Source organism: Larimichthys crocea, chromosome XVII (assembly GCF_000972845.2).
Source record: "Larimichthys crocea isolate SSNF chromosome XVII, L_crocea_2.0, whole genome shotgun sequence".
In the NCBI taxonomy this organism is placed as follows: domain Eukaryota; kingdom Metazoa; phylum Chordata; class Actinopteri; family Sciaenidae; genus Larimichthys; species Larimichthys crocea.
In genome coordinates this window covers 18527223-18548909 of record NC_040027.1, presented here as the reverse complement: position 1 = coordinate 18548909, position 21687 = coordinate 18527223, and the positions used below count along the sequence as shown (strand labels likewise).

Below are 21687 nucleotides of genomic sequence, written 5' to 3'. Positions count from 1 at the left end.
TTGGTTTTCAGTGACAACAGATCTGAATTAAGTTGTTTTCTCTGTATTCTCTGCAGTGGCGTCCCCTGTGGCGTGTTGACACATGCAGTGGATGGCTATCTGTCTATCTTCATCATCCAGAATGAGCAAAAGCAGGAGAGGAAAGATGAGAGGAAGAGATAATGTGACATGGGTCATGGTCAGGGTTGTTTTTCTAGAAGAAATGTCAAATGGGTTTCTTTTTTTTTCATCTTCGTAATTGTTTTGGGCTGAGAGAACGAGGAACATGAATCAGAATTACATTGATTATTATTTTCAGTCTTTTTAGGTTGACCATTTTTTCGAACCCCCAAGCCAGGACTCTAAATTGTACCGCATTTCCACACTGACAGCTTCAGGTGTCATAAAGAGCTACAAGATGACCTACATATAGGCCAGCAACAGTCTTGACAATGACATTGAATGACACACATACTTCAAATCAGTGTGGGATTCAGACGCATTGGTGAATTGTTCATATTGAGTGAGGTAATAATGAGTGTAACAGAACATGAAAAATGTCTATGTAAGCATAAAGCAGCCTGCTTGAAACCGAGATGATCCATGGTGATCGTCTGGTCTTGAAATCAATGTTCTCATTTAACTTTGCAAGACATCCCAAAAGTTTGCTTCAGATTTGATGATCTGCAAGTGATTTGAATTGTCATTTTAACCCAATTAAACTCTTGTGGTTTATTTTAGATGGACATGTTAGATAGCGTCCTCCACCACAGTCATCAAAACACCAAATGAGGGAATTCATCCAGCAGTGATCCAGAGTCTTAACAAAGGAGCATTGAAATTGTTCTGGAGGCTCGTGGTGACACTAAACACATCTAATTTCTATTGAGGTTTCGTTCACGTATCAGCCACCTGTAGATGACTTTCCATTTAACGTAAAGGTGGCCTGTCTTGTGAGTCACAAACATAATGCTACACACATTGTCGAAATGTCTTCTGTCCTGAGATTTTATCCAAGCATCAGTTTTGATTATAGTTTTGATTTTTTGCACAAATATACACACATACTTACTGACTGCTTTCACAGAGATACATATCTTTGTATTTATTTTCAAGAGTATATAATGCTTTCAACATCAAAGGCATGGCTGGCAAAGTCACCCCATGGTGCATTGTGTTCTCTCCCCCTTGGCATTGTAAGTAATTGTATTATCCATATCGGGAACCTCCTCCCTGCTGCCTTTTCTCTCATTCTGCCCCATTTACCCCTGAGAGCCAAAGCAGGGGAGGAGGTGGAGGAGTGAAAAGACCCCCCCTGCTGTTAAGTAGATTTACCTTTTGGCTATTCAAATAGTCAAAGAATCAGATATGGAGGAATAATGATGTCTTCCTCTTGTCATTTCAACAACCATAGTGATGCTGCTGCAAATCTCAGCACAGGACAATAGATGTATTCATATCATAATGTTATGGAAATAACATATATATATATATAATGTTAGACTGTATAATACTTTTGGTGTTCAATGTCAATGTCCTGTTTGTGGTCTAACCAAGCAGGGGTTCAACAGAGACTGCCAGTGCCAAATAAGGCCTTTGGCGTTGACTGGGGAATACAGTATAAACAGCATGTGTTATGATACTATTAAATCAAAATCTCTGGTCTGCACTGATGTGCAGGAACCACACATGAATTCCAGCCCAACGGATCAGATGAGCTCTTCTTTAAGTCAACCAAAATCTGGATTTGGACTTGACCTTTTTTTGAAGACGGTCATCTACTCTAATGAGGTTCTTTGAAGATTATCTTATTGTCCAAGGTGCTTTTATGTCACATGTATAGTAAATTCATGGCATCAAAGCTTGGCTTTGTGAAAAGATTAAAGATCAACAGAGATGGACCTCTGTCTGCCCACATTGTTTTCCTACATGGTGCTCTTCCTTGCTTGTATATCCAGAGTTTACAGAACTGACTAGAGAAAGCAAAGCCTGACGTCGTGTCTGAGTTAGTGCAGTTTCTGTCTGCTTGAATGTATAAAGAGTTTAGTTTGGTGGCAGTGAAGCTCCAACTGTGTTTATCCTGAGATTTATTTGGTGTATGTCTAGCACATCTCTGTCTGAGGTGGTATTGTACCCCGGCTGCTGTGGCGTACGTCGGATGTGACTGTGTTTGAGGGGGTAGTCTTAGTCATACGCCATCTTGGGCTTTTTTTAAACCACATCTGTGAAGCCAGGTGTCTAAAATACCACACAGTGTGCGCCTGCATTTCGGCAGATACTCAGCATAAAATGGCCACTGTCTCTGAAGTTAAATCGGCGGCTGTTTTAGAGGGACATGTGGCTTGAGCATGTGTTTGGAAGTTAAAAAAAAAACACTTCAAATGCCTGATGTGTGTATTGCTTCCATTGGGTCAGTGTGGACTCACAGAAATATGCACAGGAGGGTAAACATCTTGACTTGACATCTTGACTTAGTTGCCCCATCAAAGAGAACCATATGATGCCTTCACGTGCTCTTCCATCTCTGTCATTAATAATACTGGACTTGAGACAATGAGGTCAGAGGGAGAGAGGAACTGAATAATGTGAAAGCACTTTTTTCCCCCCACTATACATGCAGTGTTGATTTGGTAACAAAATATGACATTTCATGCTTCCTCTCCATCATCTGCACTTTTCTGAGTTGCTATATCTTTTTTCCCCCCGCATTTCTCCTTTGGTTTTCAGCTCTGTTTATTTTCAAGATCAATGTGCGGTTCTCTAACACTTGGCTGGTCTGCTCTCTCAAACCCAAAAACTTAAGTTCATGTGTCAGTGTGGGTATGCATTGGATATGCATTTATCTAAATATGAGACATGACGGGAGGAGAGCGAGAGAGAGATAGGGAGTGTCGGAAAATGAAAAGAAAGGAGACACAAAAGGAAAATGTGGTAATGGGAAGCACTTGATGTGAAGAGATGCAGGAATGCCAGAGAGGTAGATGATTAGCTCTGATTAATGACTGTGTACTGATACAACGCAGGCATCGTTTATTGCTTTAAAGGGCATATTTCAAGTGTCTAGGATTAAGAGCTTGTAGAAAGAAGGCAGAGGAGGAGGAGGAACAGGAGGAGGACGTGGGAGCTTTGGAGATCTGTCTCTATAATAACCTGGCTGTGGAGTCTGATAAACACACAGGCACGCATAGGCAGGACATAGGTACACACATTATGTACACACACACACACACTGCAGACTTCTCTCTGCTCTCTGGGCATCGCTCCTACAGCTACTCTTCACTCACACATAGAGCTGTTCTCCTTCTTGACAGGGAGCAGAGAAGCTGTCAACAGGCCCGGAGTCTGTCAAGAGCCAGGCTGCGCTACCACGCTACACAGCTGAACACACTCTCTCACACACACACACACACACACACTGATATAAACACAGATCCATACATGCAGTTGAAACATGTCAAACAGCATGGCTTCTATGACAAAATACACACAAACACACATGTGTAGTAGGTCAAGAGACACACATTAAACAGCATGGGTTGTGTGACTAAACTGACTGAACTGTAACACACATACACACACACACAAAGAACAGAAACACACCAAACAACATGACCCTTATGACTGAATACACAAACACACACACACGCGTACAGAGACAAATACACAAACAGTCTGCCCGGGAAAGATCTAGAGAGGTAATTTTCTGCTTCTTCAGCTGATCCCGAACATGTGTCAAGGTTTATACTGTAATCTACTGTAAGAGACTGAGAAAAGAAAATACACCAACCTCTCCTCTCCTTTCATTTCTAAATTTATTTATTGTCTTGCCTGGAGCTCTGTTTGGGCTGCCATGATGATATCCTTAACCATTTCCCACGACTTACCTTGGCATTAACTACTTCACTGCATCAGGCCGATGATCATTGAACATTGTCTTGGATTGGATTGCAAAGCATTATCACAGAGTGAAGATTTTTCCGGTGTGTAAACGTGCTTTCTTTTTTTAGCGAGAAAAGCTGAGAGTGCAGCTCAGTTCCATGTGGCTCAAGTGCAACCCATCAATAACAATATGATGACAGGCTCTAGTCTCCACCTGGACCCATAGAAGATGAATTACAGCCCGAATATGACTGAGCTATGATGCTCAGGTCCAGGTGGGGGGGCATGCTGGGAGCCTTAACGCCCCACCAGGGAGGGCAATAATACATTTGGAGCAATGCAGATGCGTATACAAACTGTATCACTAGACATACTGTATATACTCTAGTGTAACCTGCCAGCATTTGCAGTTATTCTGGACATAAACATTTGTGATACACTATAATTAATGTGGACAGAGAAATTGGACATGATTCAGTGATTTCTTTGCTACAGTTTTTCACTTTATTAAAGTTTAGAACACTATACGCCAAGAGCGGCAATGCTTGACGAACAGCTAGTTGGATTTAGTTACTGTTGTTTTGAACAAGGCTAAAAGTAGATCTATGCCAGCATAGAACTGTACTGTACTGAGGCACAAAGTAAGCTGCTGTAGAGCTGAGGCTGATGGGATGACGGTGCTTTATGATTAGTTAAGAGATCACCCAAGTTGTTACATGTGGGACGTGTATTTATCTGTGGTACTTGCCAAAAATCATAGCTATCCATCCAGGAGTCATTTCACAAAAAATTGTAAATATGAACCTCTTCTCTCCATCATTTGGGGGAAAACAAAGTTGTCACAGTTAATGTCAAACCATTGCACACTTGCTTGCCTGCTGACAAACATCAGTCATATACATTACAGACATGAGGTGTATTACAAAGGGAGGCTCTAGTGGCGACCTTGCTGACCACAGATTCCGTAAAGAGAGCGGTGTGGTCTGACTGCAGAGGGTTAAAACACACATTACGCTCTGGGGAGTTCAGAACTCTGCAGCCGACTCACTTAGACAGTCGGTTGATTTATGAGCCGAAGCTGAGCCTGGTGCAGTCTACTGGGTCGAGGCACGCCACCATGATTGAAAGTCACATCCAAGCCAATGTCCCAGCCATTCACTCACCACACTGTACACGCCCAGAGATAACTGTGTCCTGTTTTGATATCATACAGCCTCAAATGGAGTTGACAGAGTAGCATTTACAAAGTAATTTGAGCGCACAGGATACAGGGTCTACTGTTCTTGTGAAGTGGTGTTCAAATTTTGTCCCTCGTAAATTTTTCTTCCCCTCCCTTCATCCTCTGTGCTGCCATTTTATCTTTGCCTTCCTCTCCCCTCACCCACACACTATCCATCACTGAAATGCTATTCTACTGATATACTGATTATACTGAATTTCATGCTTGTTTTCTAGTTGCACAGTGAATACTTCTGGCTTTCTACTTCTCTGTTGGTCTGTCCATGACTTCATTCCCCCTCAGGATGAATATCAATGTAAGTGAGGACAAACGTCATCTCACTTTGAGCCACGTTGTTTGTGTCCCATTTACATCAGTACTTGACGTCCTTGGAATGAGACTCAACAATCAACTGTCTTTCTCCAGTGTGACTGACTGCACCTTTAAGTGATCAAACATGGAAGTCTCACATAAACCAATGGATATAATGTTATATAGTCTATCTACATGTGTGGGTGTTTGAATACTCTGCACTCTCAGACTGGAATGTATTAAAGAAAATTATAAAAGTCAAAGATCTGATTTATTTGAATGCCTTTAAAGCCACATGGAAAGACCTGGAGTCAGAATCGTTGGGGTGTCGTTTCTTGTTGGATTCACGGCTTGTATTTTTGTTTTTTGGGATGTCATGTCTTGTTACACTGCCTGATTTTTTTGTATGCGTTTTAATTTACTTATTCTTAGTTTGTGCTGCTTGGCCAAGACCTCCTTGAAAAAGAGATTTTTAATCTCAACGGGACCTTTTTCTGATTAAATAAAGGTTAAATAAAATACAACCATCGTGATGACATGAATGCTTGCATGTTGTTAGCATGGGAATCTTTCCCATTTCTGACGTTTATCCCACACAACACACACACACACAGCTGCTAGAATGACTCTGTTTTTACACTATTGCTCAACCTGTAGTCGTCACTACAAACAGTAAGTTCTTGTCCAGTTGAATTTCATGCTGCCGATATGAAATCTTGGCTCACAATACATCTTGATACTCACCCTCATCTCCTGCGTAAGCTCGTGTTATGTTTGCATGTGGTGAGAGCAGGTCATAACTGGAATCAGCCACCGGTTTCTTAGCCAGCTATCTAGCAGCATACAGTGATAATATCTCAGATGATGGTAAATGGGGCATGGCACGTTGTCAGCCGTGTGGTTTGGCAGACAGAAAAGGGGGGGCGATAACAATAGGTGATGCAGGCTTCAGCAAACCACTCACACTGCAACCAAGCCGATCCAAAACCAAATATTTTGCAACAGCAACAACCAAAATGAGCCTCCAGTCTTGTAGTCAGTGGTTAGAATCTGATGATATCATCATATCTCATTTCTTATTGAAGGGACTTATTGAAGGGACATTGGGAAAATTCATAAGTAGGTCACTCATAGGGGGAAAAAAAACATTTTATAATCACTCATGAGTGACTTTACAGTCCTAATTTTTATTCATTAGACATTTGTTTTATTATTCTGTCCTCAGTTGAGCCTCGTAAATGATGATATAAACACATTAATGCCTACCAGTTGGCGTACTATTAAAACTATAACTGTTACTTGTAGTGCTGCTACTGCTGACTGTTTTCCTACAGTACTCATTTTAGCTAGTGTTCTCAGTGTAATCTTTAGTTTCTTTCTACTATTATACCGTTGCCACGGCTTCTCTCATTCTCACTGATGGTTCAGTCTTGCCTTTCACATCCTCTATGTGTTCTAACATCAAACGTTACACATAAAAGCGTCTCTGCAGCGCTGGAAAGAGTCTCTCTCTTTAAAATGTGTTTCTCATTTCATGCTATTATCATATCACTGGACATGTCCACATGCAACTTTTGTTTTGAAGACTGTGGATTCAGAGAGTAAATGAGCCACAGAGTCAGTAATTTGAGCTCTAATCCCGTCGTAAGCCCTCACGGAGACTCGACTGTTTAGTGGAAATGTTTCCAAAGCCAGACATCATTCAGGGAAGGAAAGTGAAGAAGATGTCGATTCAAATGACTAAATAATCCTAGAGTTCCTGTTTGTCTTGGCTTTGTTGGTTGCTATGTGACAACGGTGTGTGTGTGGGTGAGAGAGAGAGAGAGAGAGAGAGAGATGGAGAGAGAGATGGAGAGAGTTTCTGGTGTAAGGGAGAAAGAAGTTTCACAGTCAGAGTATTGAGGAGGGAAAAACTGATCTGCTAGAGTTGGTTAACATAAAATAAAGCACTGTTTTAGTGGGAGCCAAGTTGGTATATCTTCTGGACTTTTTTTTTTTTTTTTTGGTAAGAGTAATGTGAAAATAAAAGCACATTTGAACTTCCATCAAAAATAAAATGATATTAAAATTCTTCACTGAAACTAGCAGAAAGAATGAAAGGATTTATGAGTGAACTGGATCACTGCATTTGTTTAAATAATTTAAACAAAAGAAAACATCTATATAAGATATAAATATATATTAAATATGAATGGGCGTATTTGGTTTCAAATGATTTATTCACATTTCAAATAATGTCACATGGGCTAAAGGAGATTTTCAAAACTACTTTAGACTATTTCAGCCAAATTCAGATCAAACTCGTTTAGTGTGCTGGTTGTTAACCCCATTTTAAAGGAAGTGCAATTTAAAGATTAAATGTTGCATTTTAAGACGTTGATGTCTTTTTGGACGTCTGTATATCCTCAGAGAGAACTTTCTATAAAAAGCTCTGCTGCCTTTACAGATGAATGGAACAGGAATGACTGAAGTTGCAGGATTATAAAAATGAAGAAGTAATCTTTATGATGAAAGCAATGCGGTGGTTTTGAATTACTGCACACTAAATCATTTTTATGCAAAGAAGTAACTCCAGCTCCATCATCACATAGCTGTGGATGAGCCCTGGGCTCAGACAAGGGCTTATGATTGCATCTTAATGGGTTTAGTGGGAACAGGGTGTCACAGAAAGTACTGGGAGATTAGTGATTAGAAAAATATCTCCACTGACACAAAGGTTTGGAATGAGCTACTACCTAATGTGTCCTTAAACGGAGCAAACCTGATTCCTCTCTGTCCAATTTAAATGGATGTTCTGTCAAACACCGCAGAGCTGAGGTGCTGGAAAATCTACACCTGCTGATGAAATTACTGTAAAACCCAACTGGAGTTGCCAGGGTCAAAATTGTGTGTGAGTGTATTTTACTATTAAACTCATTATGAAACAATTATAGGCCTCTGTATGTGTGTGTATGTTACTGTCTGTGGGTGAATGGTTCTACACAAAGTTTCCCAGTGTTTTCCATAGCAGGCTTGTTGGAGGTTTGACTAGAGGTCGGCCCTGTGGGCTCCCCCTGCAGCGTCTGTGATTTATCAACCAGCCAGCCCTGATCTGCTCCTTGTGGGGCTTCCCAGCACCTCAACAAACCTCCATGAGCTTGTCCAAACCCAAGAGGCCAGCCTTCAGGCAACAGGGCTGTATTGCGGTTAACCATCACTCTTTAAAACAAATCTTATAATGACCCATGCTGTGGCTGCTACAGAGGCGGCGGATTTGGATTTGAGCCATATTAACAATTGGCCCAGTCCCAGCCTGGAGCCACTCTGCTCAGTGTACGACCCATGGTCCAAGCCTCAGCCTTGCCACCTAGTCTGAGCCAAGAACTGCTGCCCTACAAACAATACAGGGCAGCAATGGAGATCCAAGTCTGAACAACCTCAATCTCTACTCCGGTGTCAAATTGCTATCCATAACCCAATTTTAACCCCTGTGAAAAACTGGTCTGAACCTCAGCTTTTCAAAACCAATGTCCTGTAATCTCAAGGAACTCAGCCAAATCTTTACAGGCTTGCCCACTATTCAAAACATGTTCTAACAATTACTACAAGGCTTTAACCTTTCTCAAAGAGGTCCATCGATCGCAAGAATAGTTTCCCGAAACGTATCACAGACTGTACTGCTCTGGCACATTGTACTGTACAACCACACATGGACACAATGAAGCAGCATAATGAAACCATCTATCTTCTTGACACTAAAGGCTAGCATACAGAAGGAGCTTACTGTCTTATAAATCTTTCTCATAACCCCAACCAGTTTGGTCCGTGCTGTTATTAGGACTCAGATAAAATGCACCATGCTTTCTTTCTCCTTGTTTTTCCATGTTGAGCAGGGAGGTCCAACTGAGAGACTTGGCAGGAGATGTAAGGGAGATGAGACAAAAACAGGCAGCAGAGGAAGAGGAGATGAAGTGTTTTGAAGTCGTCTTGAAAACCTCCCCTCGTCTTGAGAACCCCTCCCCCTCGGGAGCTGACTCCATTTAACCCATAAAACCGGAGACCTCAAGTTCACTTGGTTAAGGATCAGCCGGCACACAGAGACGGCAGTGATGCTCGCACAGATATGCTTTGTGTCAACCAAACCCAAGAAGATAGTTTCATTGGCTGTGCTTGTGTGTGTGTGTCTGTGTGTGTGTGAGAGAGGAGACAGAAAGAGACGGAAATAAAGAGACCAAACTCATAAATAGCATTTATATGTTTACGTGTGTGCATGTGTTTTACATCTGTGCATGTGCGTGACACGGTTCACCAAACGCATGGATAGCATGCAAACCTTGAATTGATTTGTGTGCATGTGTAGGTATGCTAGCTGTATTGTATTAACATGTCTTTGTGTGTGTGTGTGTGTGTGTGTGTGATCTGGTAAACCAAACCTAAGATAGCTTGAATAGAAAACATAGTACAAGTTTTTCAGGTTTGGGTTCTGTGTGTACGTATGTGTGCACATATGCTCATATGTGTGTGAGTGTGAGATAGCAATGGGCACTCAGTGTTCGGCCAAGGACAACAAGAAGTTCCTTTTGGACAGAGAAGCTAGTCATGAATCAGGTGTGATACCTGCACCCAGCATCAGCAGAACGCCAAAACAAACACACCCAAAAGTGGAGCTGCGCTCCAGCTCACCTTCTGTCTGTGTGGAAGTAATTACTGAGGTGTTGAAGTTGTCACTTTTCCTTTGCTGTAAAACACATTCATTTGAACTCTCACACAGAAACACTTTTTCACTAAAGACTCATGCCCTCTACACATGCTTACTAGCTCACCTTTGTTAAGCTCTGAAATTTGCACGTTTTGGGCCATAATGCTGGACACACCAATTATTTCCAGTTCAGGCAACATTAGTTTTTCACATAAAAATTTGACTTTCTGGTTGTTCACGTCGCAGTAACCTTCTGGTCTCGCCTCTGCCAGCTGACTGCTGTTCGGGCCTCATGGTGAGAGTTTTTCATAGCTGAAGTAGCTAAAATATTCAGCAAACAAGTTAAAATTAATTATTCTCCACATATTTTCCTCTCTGCATGGACGTTTAAAGACGTGCATTATCCTCAAAAAATCACTACACAAATATATGCCCAGTTTATGTTCGACATTCTCTCGATGGGCCCCCGTAGCCCAGGTCTCAAAAAACAAAACATACAAATAAAATGTAATTTAACACGTCAATGATGTTGATTCAGCTCATTTAAAAAGAGCTGTACAGTATATGTTTGAATCTGTTTTCGCTTCTTAACAAATCGCTCCAACAATGAAAAATTTTTGCGGATTAAGGCTACTAAAATGAAACAACTACAAGGCTAAAAGTGTAGGTATCATCGTAGAAAAATGCACGGACAATCAGAATAACAGGATGTTTTTACATGAATAACATTACTCATCGGGTTGCCATCTTTTGTTTGGTTCAAAAACCAGTGATAGTTCCTGTGAGCGGAGTACAAACATTAACAGATTGGCCGTTAATTGTACACTAAGGGAATATTTTTGTACTAGTCTTTGAAGATAACGGGCATGTCTTCAGAAACAAAGTAAGCTAAACATGGACAGGATTTTCCAAATTGTCCACCTGTTCATGTTTAACGCAAACAAAAACTGGCTTATTTCTGTGACCCCGATGCATGCATCTCAACATATGTGAGGAAGCTGTAAAAGTGATGAGTAAATATACATTTTAAAAAGTGTGTTCATTTCAGAGTAACTGACCTGCATTCACTTAATAGATTGATAGATGCATTGACCTGTACCGTTCACCAGTACATACGTGGACATGCCTAGTAATGATGTTAGAGTAATCTGATCCTTCCATGTTTTACTGCACCTACTGGAGCTGTGATTTCACATTGTCAGGACTGATTTGCAGCTGGAGCTGTCTCTAGATGGTGTTTCCATGGATGTCTGTCTATAAGCAAATGTATAGATTAATGAGTGAGTCTGTACCTGAGACCTATCTGACAGTTATGGGTTCAAAGCTGCTGGGTGCACAGGGTTGGGTAGCAGCAGCCAGGCGTGACCCACACTCGGGCTGAATTGGTCTGGACGGGCAGCTCTACGGTCCCCATCAGGGGTGGCCAAGCGGACACAGCCATTTTACAGGAGAGGAGGTAAGTGTTGAATTTCAGTGTCACGCAGGGGTAACTCTTGCAACTACACTCCTCAGCCCCTGCCCTCCTCACCCCTGCCTCCCTCATCACCAGTATCCATTATGTCCCAATATAAGCTTCACTCCCTTTCCCTCCCCAATTGAGTTCTAGCTGCCATCATGGCCCAATGCACTCCCAGACCATTCGTACTCTGTTTCACTGCTGTAAATGTCACCTGAGTTACACTCTCTGCTTTCCACAGACGGCCCTTTATTCGCCACCCTTTTAAAAAAGACCCCCGCTCACATTTCATGTTTTCTCATTTTTACTACGTGCCAGAGAACCCTTTTCCTCCCTATTCACTCAGCCATACGATAACACTCATATTTTTTCTGTGAGTGCCAGAATTTCTTTCCTCGCATCATATTTTTGTTTTCTACTAAATACTTTGCAAAGCTTTGGTGTCGACTGTATTAAAGTAAATACCCTCGACAGCTAGGGTGAGTGTTCCCATGTGCGTCTGAGGTTTTTTGTTAATCTAAATTTAAGCTAACCACTAGTTTACAGCTGTTTGATGTAGTCAAGTGAGCATAAAGCAAGTCTTGCTCTGCTCATAACAGCATGCAGTACTCACAGTAAATGATGCAGAAACATTTTTAATACTAGAGCAGTCATTGCCTATCACGTCATGTGAAAATATGAAATTTTAACTTAACTTTTAAACTGTCACATGCCAGTCTCAGATCAGATCCAAGCTGATGTATGTATGGTTCATGCTGGAAAGTGCACTTCCTCTTGTATCTTACAACATAAAATGCAAATCTCTCCGGTGTGTTTAAACATATTTAACATGAAGCATTACAGTATGTCTTTGAGTTCAGTAGGAATCTGGGCACGAGGCCGTAAGATCATTAAACACTTACGATCTTGGATTTTGACCGAACGCGATACATTCACACTTCTTCCGTGATGCAAGGTCCATATTCTGTAGAGGCTAAAAGAGGCCTGTTCTGACAGTGATGACAGCATGATTAATGCCCACCTCCATTCCCACTCACACACTAACTTCTCACACAGCAAGTCTAAGTGACTTGAAGAAAAGCTGAAGAAAGCCGCCTACAGGGCCAACAAAAAGTAGCCAGTGTTCATCTGATATAGAAACTGTTTGATAGGATACAGTCTGACATTGGCAGGAATTCTGTGTTCTATAGTGGCGGATACGAAGAAAATGTCAGCAGGTTTGGTTACCTTCATTACTTCAGAGGTTATTTCTGTGATGCTTAATGCTTTACAGAAGTGCTTTATACTAATAAAGTGGTTTAATTTACTCTCCTGATGTACCCACTGTTCGCTAATCAGCCTCATTTGCTTATTTTATTTTTAAATTCATTTTTTAAAATTAAATTTAAATGTAGTGCTTTTTATTGTTTTCTATTTCTGGTACTATAAATGATGTATTGACAAGCAAAAATTGAGCATGTAAATAAGTTATTGTGAATATTGTTGCCTCATGCATTGAGAGAAAGGTAATTAATTGAATTCAAGAGCTGTTAATGTAGTTTTTATTGGTGAAACAAGACATTTATTTTGTTATATCATTCTGCCGAACAGACAACAAAATCTTTCATATTTAAATAGATAAAACATTTCCTCTGCTACATGCCAACAACACTGCAAATATATGACATACCATCCATATTATTAGTTATCAGTAGGAGTCAAGCAAAGAACGTAAAAAAGAAAATTGAGCCCAGACATGCAAGGTACATCACAAAAACACTTTGTGGTTGATTCATCCCTCAACAGTCAAAGTGAGCTGCTGAAGAGATGCAGTGATGTGAAGGAGCTCCTTCTAAAACCACCTTTGTTCACCTCACCACCTTCATTAATCTTCCATAGGCGTCTATAAAGGAGCCTGTGTTGGACCATGAAGAGGTTGTTTGAATCAAATGCATGCCAGGGGCCAAATTGTAAGTCGGAGTAAGAGGAAACTCGGGTTGGCACACCAATTCCATGCCAGTCACTGCCAATACAAGCTATCAAGCCACATAGACAAGCCCCTTGACGAACATCCCGGGACTGCCAAGTCTTATGGCAAACTGAGGATAGTTTAATGGAAACCATGGATTAAAACTGCACCTCTGTGTTTTTCTTTCTCCATTTATACATTTTATGTGATCATGATATATGAAATCCCATATAATTTAGCCCAAGTGTCAGCAGTACACCTTGTAGAACCATCCAAACTTCACACATGTAAAAAGTTTCTCAATGTTTTTATCGTAGGAAACGTTTTTCTTGAGTTTTATGGACGTGTCATGAATTATGTTACAATTTTACCATTTTTCCTTTAATATTTCTGCATAATCTATTAATAATGTGTGTCAAATTTAATTATACACACACAAAAAATAATATAGTTTCCTAATTTTTATTTATCAAAGGGAAATTCTAATCTCAACAATCAATCAATCTCAACGACATGATGCAGCATTTGTCTGGTTTCTGTTGCATTTTTTGTAACATATGTCTCACACAAAGAGTTTGTCAAAGCAAACCGAGCAGTATGGCTTCCCCTTCTGCTCCTTGAAGATGCCTTGGCTGAGCTGCCTCAAACAGAAGGCGCACACAAAGTGCTCGGGGTGAAACTTGCGATCGAGAGCAGAGATGCAGCGACCCATGATGGGTTCACCGCAGCCACCGCACAGTGTGCCCTGTCGGGAGTGGAAGTGCAGTGAGCAGAGAGGCCGACCATCCAACTCCATGAAACAGCCGTCAGTAAAGGGCTTCAGGCAGTCCTGGATATAAGAACAGAAGAGAAAGATGGAGAAGGTGATGTGGGAAAAGATGGAAGGGAGCAGGGAGGACAAAGAGAGACAGGAAATAAAGGTTAGGGATAGGAATGTGGAGGGAGAAGGATAATAAAATCAAATCTGGATAAGCGTGTTTGTTTTAAAGGACCGACGAGTGATTTGATGATTTAGCCTTGTGTATACTAATATTACTGCTGAGCCTTTGCCAAACGATACTATTGCTTTAGTACTCTATGAAATTAAACATATTGCAATATGTAATCAACATTGTTTTTTCTATGTTAGATTGTGAACATTTGGAAATATCCAAAACATGCTGACTAGGTTTGTTGCAGAAAAGGTGTTCTCAAGCTATCTTGCTGCAAAATCAAATATAAAAGATGAGAAAAAAAGTTTTATTATTATTATTGTTATTATTGTTTAATGAAAAGGATAATGCGATGTTTTATAGCTACATGCATTAAGTGGTTGCTGTGTGGCAGCCTACTCTGAAATCTTGACGTTTCCTTGCTGCACTAATGAACCCAAACATTGAATGTGTGAATTTGAACGATAATGCAACAAAATGTGTGATGGATTAACTCTATTATAAAGTTCAAATGTCTCTTTATTTGACAATCTGCATCTGCTATCTGGCACTTATCTATAACCCTGTGGTTATTTCCTGCAAAATGTTCAGCTGCAATATTAAGTATAGCTACAAAATCTGAAAAATCACTGACATAGACCATTAATATGTTATGAATAGACGATTGAAACAGTTGTGTGTGTCTGTTAACAATCCATTAACAAAATCAGGTCTACAGCCATGCTGTCTGCTCTGTGAGGCTGTCTTTAGTTTTATGGGTATTTGGTTATAAACCAAAGTATTGGACAAAAGTTTAACACTGACCACATCAAAGTTATCACAATTCAATAAAGAACTAGAATGTTGGTGGTGCTGGCAAAAAGGGATCAGGGTCAGGGATCATTAATGTCTGTACAAAATGTCAACACTATCCAGACAACAGTTGTTCAGATGTTTTTTAGAACCAGAGGCCAACTAACAGGCCAACATTGCAGTGCTAGTGCAGTGTTTATATATTTATATATACTCTATTTATATCTGTACATAGTATTTTAATATTTATGTTTACCTTGTCAAGCTTGTTTTAGCTGCATGTATGCCTGTTTCTGTGTATGTACACTGAGAGCAATGTAAAACATGTGTGTTAGGTGGTTGGTAGCCTCCGTGTGATCCATTTAACTTGTAGAACATGCAGTTGTTGGGTATTTACCTTATCAGAACATGAACTAAATGTGTCTGCACAGCAGAGATGCTGCATATGGTCCTGTGGTTGATTACATATATTTCTCTTGGCAGACATCTTGACTTGTCATAGCAGTAAAAGCACAGGTGTAACGTAACATTAGTGATGGCTCTCTGTTCCCTTTATATGTGCCAGTAAGCCATGACAGTGCGCCAACATGCATAACTTTTGCACAATAATGGAAAAATCTGTTAACGATATCAGTAACACCTGTGTTTAAACAAGTCAAAATGTCGCTGTGAGAAAGGTCTATTTGGTCAGTGTTGGTAGAGACTGTTTCTTTAAACTTCATGTAGCTAAAAAGTATATATGTTGGATGATTTCAGAACATTATCATACAGAATACAACCAAAATGCTTTAGTCCAAAGTCTCTCTAATAATTATCCTTTAAAAAAAAAAAAGACTAGTAAAGTCTGTTTTGTCGTAACATTTCATGGTTTGGATGGAAATCTCTCTACTGTTCTCTACAAGACCAGGCTGCAGCACAGCTTAGTGAGAGTGGCCACAAAGATCAAAAGGTGCCACATTTTATGGTAACTAATTCATTTTATTTTTTTTAGCAGGAGGTTATTAAAAATGCTCAGCCACTTTTGAGTGTCCACTCTCTTAATGGAGTGTTTGACCTCCTGCCCTCTGGAGTTAGAGTTACCAAAGGCCAGGCAAAAATCAGACTTTGCTGATGATGACTGCTCCATGTCAAACAACGGGAGCTCGTTATCTTAATTGTATTTATTTAATTCTGAGTGGTAGGTTTTAAGAGCAATGTATTTTATGTATTTCTTGTTCGGGTTTATGAACATTGTATTTTCAGTCAAGAATAGTTTGCTTTAGTTTTGCTTGAAGAGTTGAAGCTTCTACCTTATGTTAGAACGTCTCTACTGAGAGCAGTTTATGTTTAACAACTGCTCATAGCTGAGTAAAGCAAAACTGCAACTGCACACTGAACCGTTTTTGACCAGATGCTGTATACAGAAGTAGGTTGGAAGAGAATGTAAAAGATACCCACACAGAGGAATATGGTTCCCTTGATTTATTCACATCATTTCAACCGCAACGTATTCATCAGGCATAAGGTTTTCATCAGCCTTGTGGTCAAAATGTTGCAAATAAAGCAAATGTGTGGGTATCTTTCTCATTTATTCCCATGCTTGTGTGTGAGCCAGAGCCGTGTGTGTGGTCTGAGGTAAGAGGCTCACTGAGCAGACGAAGCACTCTGGATGCCAGGTGCCATTGGCTGCAGTCAGGTAGTTCTCCCTCACTGACTCCCCACAGCCTGAGCACTTGGGAGCAAAGAGGTGGTAGAAGTCCTTGGAACAATATGGCTTCCCATCCTTTTCGAGGAAGCCTGGGACAAGAATAAGACACGTAAGATTAATTGTGATTTTTAATGGATACGATTTGTTCCAGCTCTTTGCTGAACTTGCGGTTTCCAGTGAAAAGAAATGAATGCACAAGCCTCTCACCTTCAGGTCCAAACAGGCCTCCACAGTGTGTACAGAAGAAGTGCTCAGGGTGCCAGTTCTGGCCCAGAGCTGTCAGGATGTTCTGGTAACCCAGCCAGAAAATTGAAATATTACATCATGCTTTTACTTCCCTTTTGGATTAATAAGGTCTTGTCTCATCTCACATGTTCAGATGTCAGGAAGAACAAAAATAATGATTGTGAACCACATAAAGTGAATCAGAGGAGAAGTTGCATTAGTTTCTGATAAATGAGTTTGGTCTGCAGCATAAGGCCAGACTGAATAACCCCAGTATGGTTTTGTGCTTTATTTCTTAAGATGACATGTGGGATATGTCTGGGAAAATTAACTACATCCTACTGTATGTCATCATCCAATCTTCGAAAGATTATTGTGCAAATAAATGGATATGATATATGACAGAACAAATTAGAGTCTGCATCAGGAAACAAAGGCAAGTTTTGACTTCATCAGCACACAGTAAACTAAAAAGAAAAAAAGTTTTCTCACTTGTATAATGGCCCCCTTGCAGTAGGCACAACGAGGAGAGAAGAGCTCATGGTAGTCTTTGTCACAGTACGGCCGTCCCTCTCTCTCAAAGAAGCCTGTGGTGCTCAGCTCCATCTTACAGGCAGTACACACAAAGTGTTCAGGGTGCCACACTTCACCCAGAGCTGTGATCATCTACAGAACAGAGAAAAAAAAAACAAGTGCAGTGGAAACGAGAAGAGGTTTGTATCTGTTTCATCTTTTTTTATTATTATTATTATTCAGATTTCAGAACCTACAATACTTCAATGCTTGTCCGTTTGTTTAATATACCTTTCCCACAATGCATTTATTGCAGGAAGCACAGTGGCCCTTGGCTGTGGTGCGTACACCAATCTTCTCCAAGTCAGAGCTCAGCCCTCCTAGCAGGTCATCGATAGTATCTGTTTTCTTGCTCGTAGTCGAGGCCTTTGCATCTGAACCTGCTGTTCTGCTGCCGCTGCTGCTCCCGCTCGCCTTGTTGTCTTGTTGCCCATCTGCTCTTTTTTTTTTCACAGACTGTTTCTGTGTAAGAGGTGGTGGGGTTGATGAAGGCGCTGGATCCTAAATGATGATATAAATAAGCACATGTGTGTTTTAAAGGTGCCCCTATACCAAAATTATATTGACTGAGTGAGGCTTGTATGATGCTGCCCTCTGCTGTTAAACCGGTTTAATTTCACTCATGTTTGGAAAGTTTCTCTCCGGCACAGCCACTGTCCATTCATACCATATTCTTTCCCAGTTTATATGTATGGAAACATAAAACTATAGAGTATTTTCTGTAAAATGTTCATTAATATGAAAAAGATACATATTGGCAATAAGATATGTGATTGCAGGCACTGTACTGACCCCTTCGCCCAAAGTCATCAGATCCTGCAAGATGGAGTCCAGCTCCTGAGTGGGAGAGCTGGAGTTTGTGGAAGCTGCCACAGGAGCTGGCAGATCACTAAAAGCAGGAGAGGAACAAATTAGAAAGTAAATTATCTCAAATTAATCTCCAAGCACACTAACTACCCCAAAATAGCTGTGCCTCTGAACATAAGCTGAGGTCCAAGGTGATGTTTTACAGTAATGAAATGTGGAGGTATGAACACAGACACTGGACTTCATGCAGTTTCCGGGGTTAGATATGAAACGTCAGGTAGAAAATATTTCCAGTATTTAAATGAAGCTGTAATATAACACAGTAAGATCGTTAGACACATTAAGATGCTTTAACATGGAATAATAATCATAGCATGTGTAATGAATTCCAAGTAATTTCCTGTTTCCTCTACATAGATTACACAATGATAATGTGAATCAGGCTTTAACAAAAAACTCAAGACTTCACCTGTAGACATTTGAGCAGCCTGGTCCTTTGCTTTTCTTGTTAAGTCCAGCATAAAGTATACCTGACACCTGTGGACACAACCAGAATGTACTAGAGTTCCTGTGATTGAAGTAGCAAGATTACAAGTTAACGTCATCATATTATTTAAATGTAGAATGTAGTTAACATCTCAACTATTTGGTTCAGAATAGATTCCAGGTTCGGCTACAACTGAAAGGTGATAATTAAGCAAGTTTGTAATTTCTGACGCTTTGTCTTCACCTCTCCGTCAGCTGGATCATTGTTCCTGTTCTCATCGACACTCTGTGAACTTGCTGAATTCAGAGCCAACTCCTCCAACAGCAAATCTGTGGAGGCATACAGGCCATAAATCTTCTAACCACACATACAAACATAGGCATGCATGCATACATACATACATACATACATACACTCACATATTGCAACCACTGAAATACACTGATTGTCCTTTCTGTGTTAAAACTAGAATATGTGCATACTTTATACTTATGAAATGTTTCCTGTGAAAAAAGACAGAGTGCACCACAACATCAAGGTGTAGGCGGATGACTATAAGGTTGATTCATACAAGCCAACTTCCTGAGGAAGTGACATGTTGCAGAAGTGAAACTTGAAATCATGTTGCAAGTCTCAAGACTGGTGACAAATCTTTACACTAAGTGCAACCCTGTCCACACACAATGTATTGTTAAGTGTAATAGCTAAGAAAATAGATAGATTATGATATTTCTACAAAAGTTTTTGTGCGGAAGTGGCTGACAAGAAAATAATAAATGTCCTGCTGCTTTTAGTACCACTACCGATCAGTCTATGTCTATGTACATCCTGTCATTTATTTTTAGAGAATAGCAAAAATAATTCAAATTGTATTTTTACATACATAGGTTTCACATATGTTTTGATCATCTGTGAAGAATCTTTTCTTTGATTATATTTGGTTATATTTCTGTCATTCATGTATACTTTGATTTAAAATAGCAGCATCATTTACAAACAATAAACAGCAAGACTGAAATTTTAGTGCAAAATGAAACTAAGACACAGTAACAACACTGTGTTATTCAAATAATTACACTCAGTATAACATGTACTTGTATACTGTACTTGGTGTGAGTCACAGAATACGTACTGTAAAACACTGTCATATCTATGATCGGTTCTTTTCAACACTATTAGCTATATTAATTGTATGAATGTTTTATAATTTCCAATCATCTTTTCATATCTAACATTATGCTAACTGATCAGTTTGAGGATGATGAGCAGTATAAAGCATAACAGACAGTTGTCTTACCGAGCTCTTCCATGTCGTCTCCTCACTACTCTCACTCTCTGAGTGTGTGTGTGTGTGTGTGTTTTTCAACTGTAAGTTACTAAGGTAACAAACCCAATTTCTCATCTGGTAAAAACCGTCACTTCCTCTAACAAAGGTTTGTTTTCATTTGTTAGTAGATCAACCCAAATCATATCTGTTGCTGTTTCCTCATAAAGAGGAAACCAAAGACAGTTTCTGAACCGTGTAAGTGAGATCTCAACTGAGATAATAAGTGAAGAAACCACGTTGATTATCCTTTTATGTTCGTGACATATAGTATATGTATTTTAATACAGTCATAGTATTAGAAACATGATCTCCACTTAATATTACTGTTGGTAAGGCGAGTTTATTATGTTTAGTAGTATATCTTCAGACACAATAGCAAAGTGCTTTACATTCATGAAATGCAAATAAATGCATTAAAACAAAACAAAAATGGCAAAAAGAAGAAAAGATGTACAATTTCAGAGCTCTCTCAGGGGCTATTCACCACTGTTTTATACACAACTAATACAGATGATCAACATTTTTTTCACTAACAAAATGCTTCACATAAATTCATGAAATGCAAACGCAAAACAATGCATTAAAACAGAATAAAATGCTAAACAAAACAAAAAAATGGCAAAAAGAAGAAAAGATGTACAATTTCAGAGCTCTCTCAGGCAAAAAGAAGAAAAGATGTACAATTTCAGAGCTCTCTCAGAGGCTCTTCACCACTGTTTTATACACAACTAATACAGATGATCATCATTTTAGGCCACACTAATAGTTTATTACATGTTGTGGAGAAAGTTAGGGTAGATGGTGGAGGGTAAGCGATAGGACCGAGGGACCCAGAAAACAAAAATAAATTTACATAATTTCCTTTTTGGCTCTTTACTTGTAATTTTGCACTGGTGTGATGTGTCCACCAGCATTTACATTAAAGCAGAATTATAAACACCTGTCCCTTTAATCACTACCTTCATGAAGCTCATGACACTCAGAGAATTGTCACCTGCCCATGTGGCTGGTTTGACTTTCATACCACGGTTCATAAATAGCTTCCTATCTTCATCACTGTCTGCACTGGTGACCACAACAAAGGCACAATGAAGCACAGACACAGTTATTTCTCACGGGGTGATTTCAGCCTCACTCTGCTTCACTTCAGTCACCATATGGTGGTCACCTGCGTTATCTCGCACCACTTTGGTCGCAACCATTAGCTTTCAGAACAGGGGTGTTTGTGGATTTATGTCATTTTAAATCTTGTTTTTTTAAGTCTATTAAGGTATTATTTTATGCTTAAGTGATATAAACATCTTATATAATGGCGGGCTCTTTCTAAAACCGTAAGATAACAAGCCTGTGTGGCTGATTTATAAGATTATTAAAAGCATGGTCGCC

At 39.9% G+C, this 21687-nt stretch overlaps 1 protein-coding gene across 1 annotated transcript; it reads right to left on the bottom strand.

Moving 5' to 3' along the window:
• Positions 1-13047: 13047 nt before the first annotated feature.
• lpxn (leupaxin) lies at positions 13048-20371 on the bottom strand. Its single transcript, XM_010730241.3, has 9 exons — positions 20272-20371; positions 19218-19303; positions 18957-19024; positions 18473-18569; positions 17912-18181; positions 17600-17773; positions 17090-17171; positions 16823-16971; positions 13048-14300 (listed from the first exon to the last, which is right to left on the bottom strand). Exons 1-9 carry the CDS (start codon positions 20282-20284, stop codon positions 14034-14036), a joined length of 1206 nt encoding a protein of 401 aa, XP_010728543.3. The 5' UTR covers positions 20285-20371; the 3' UTR covers positions 13048-14033.
• Positions 20372-21687: the final 1316 nt, after the last annotated feature.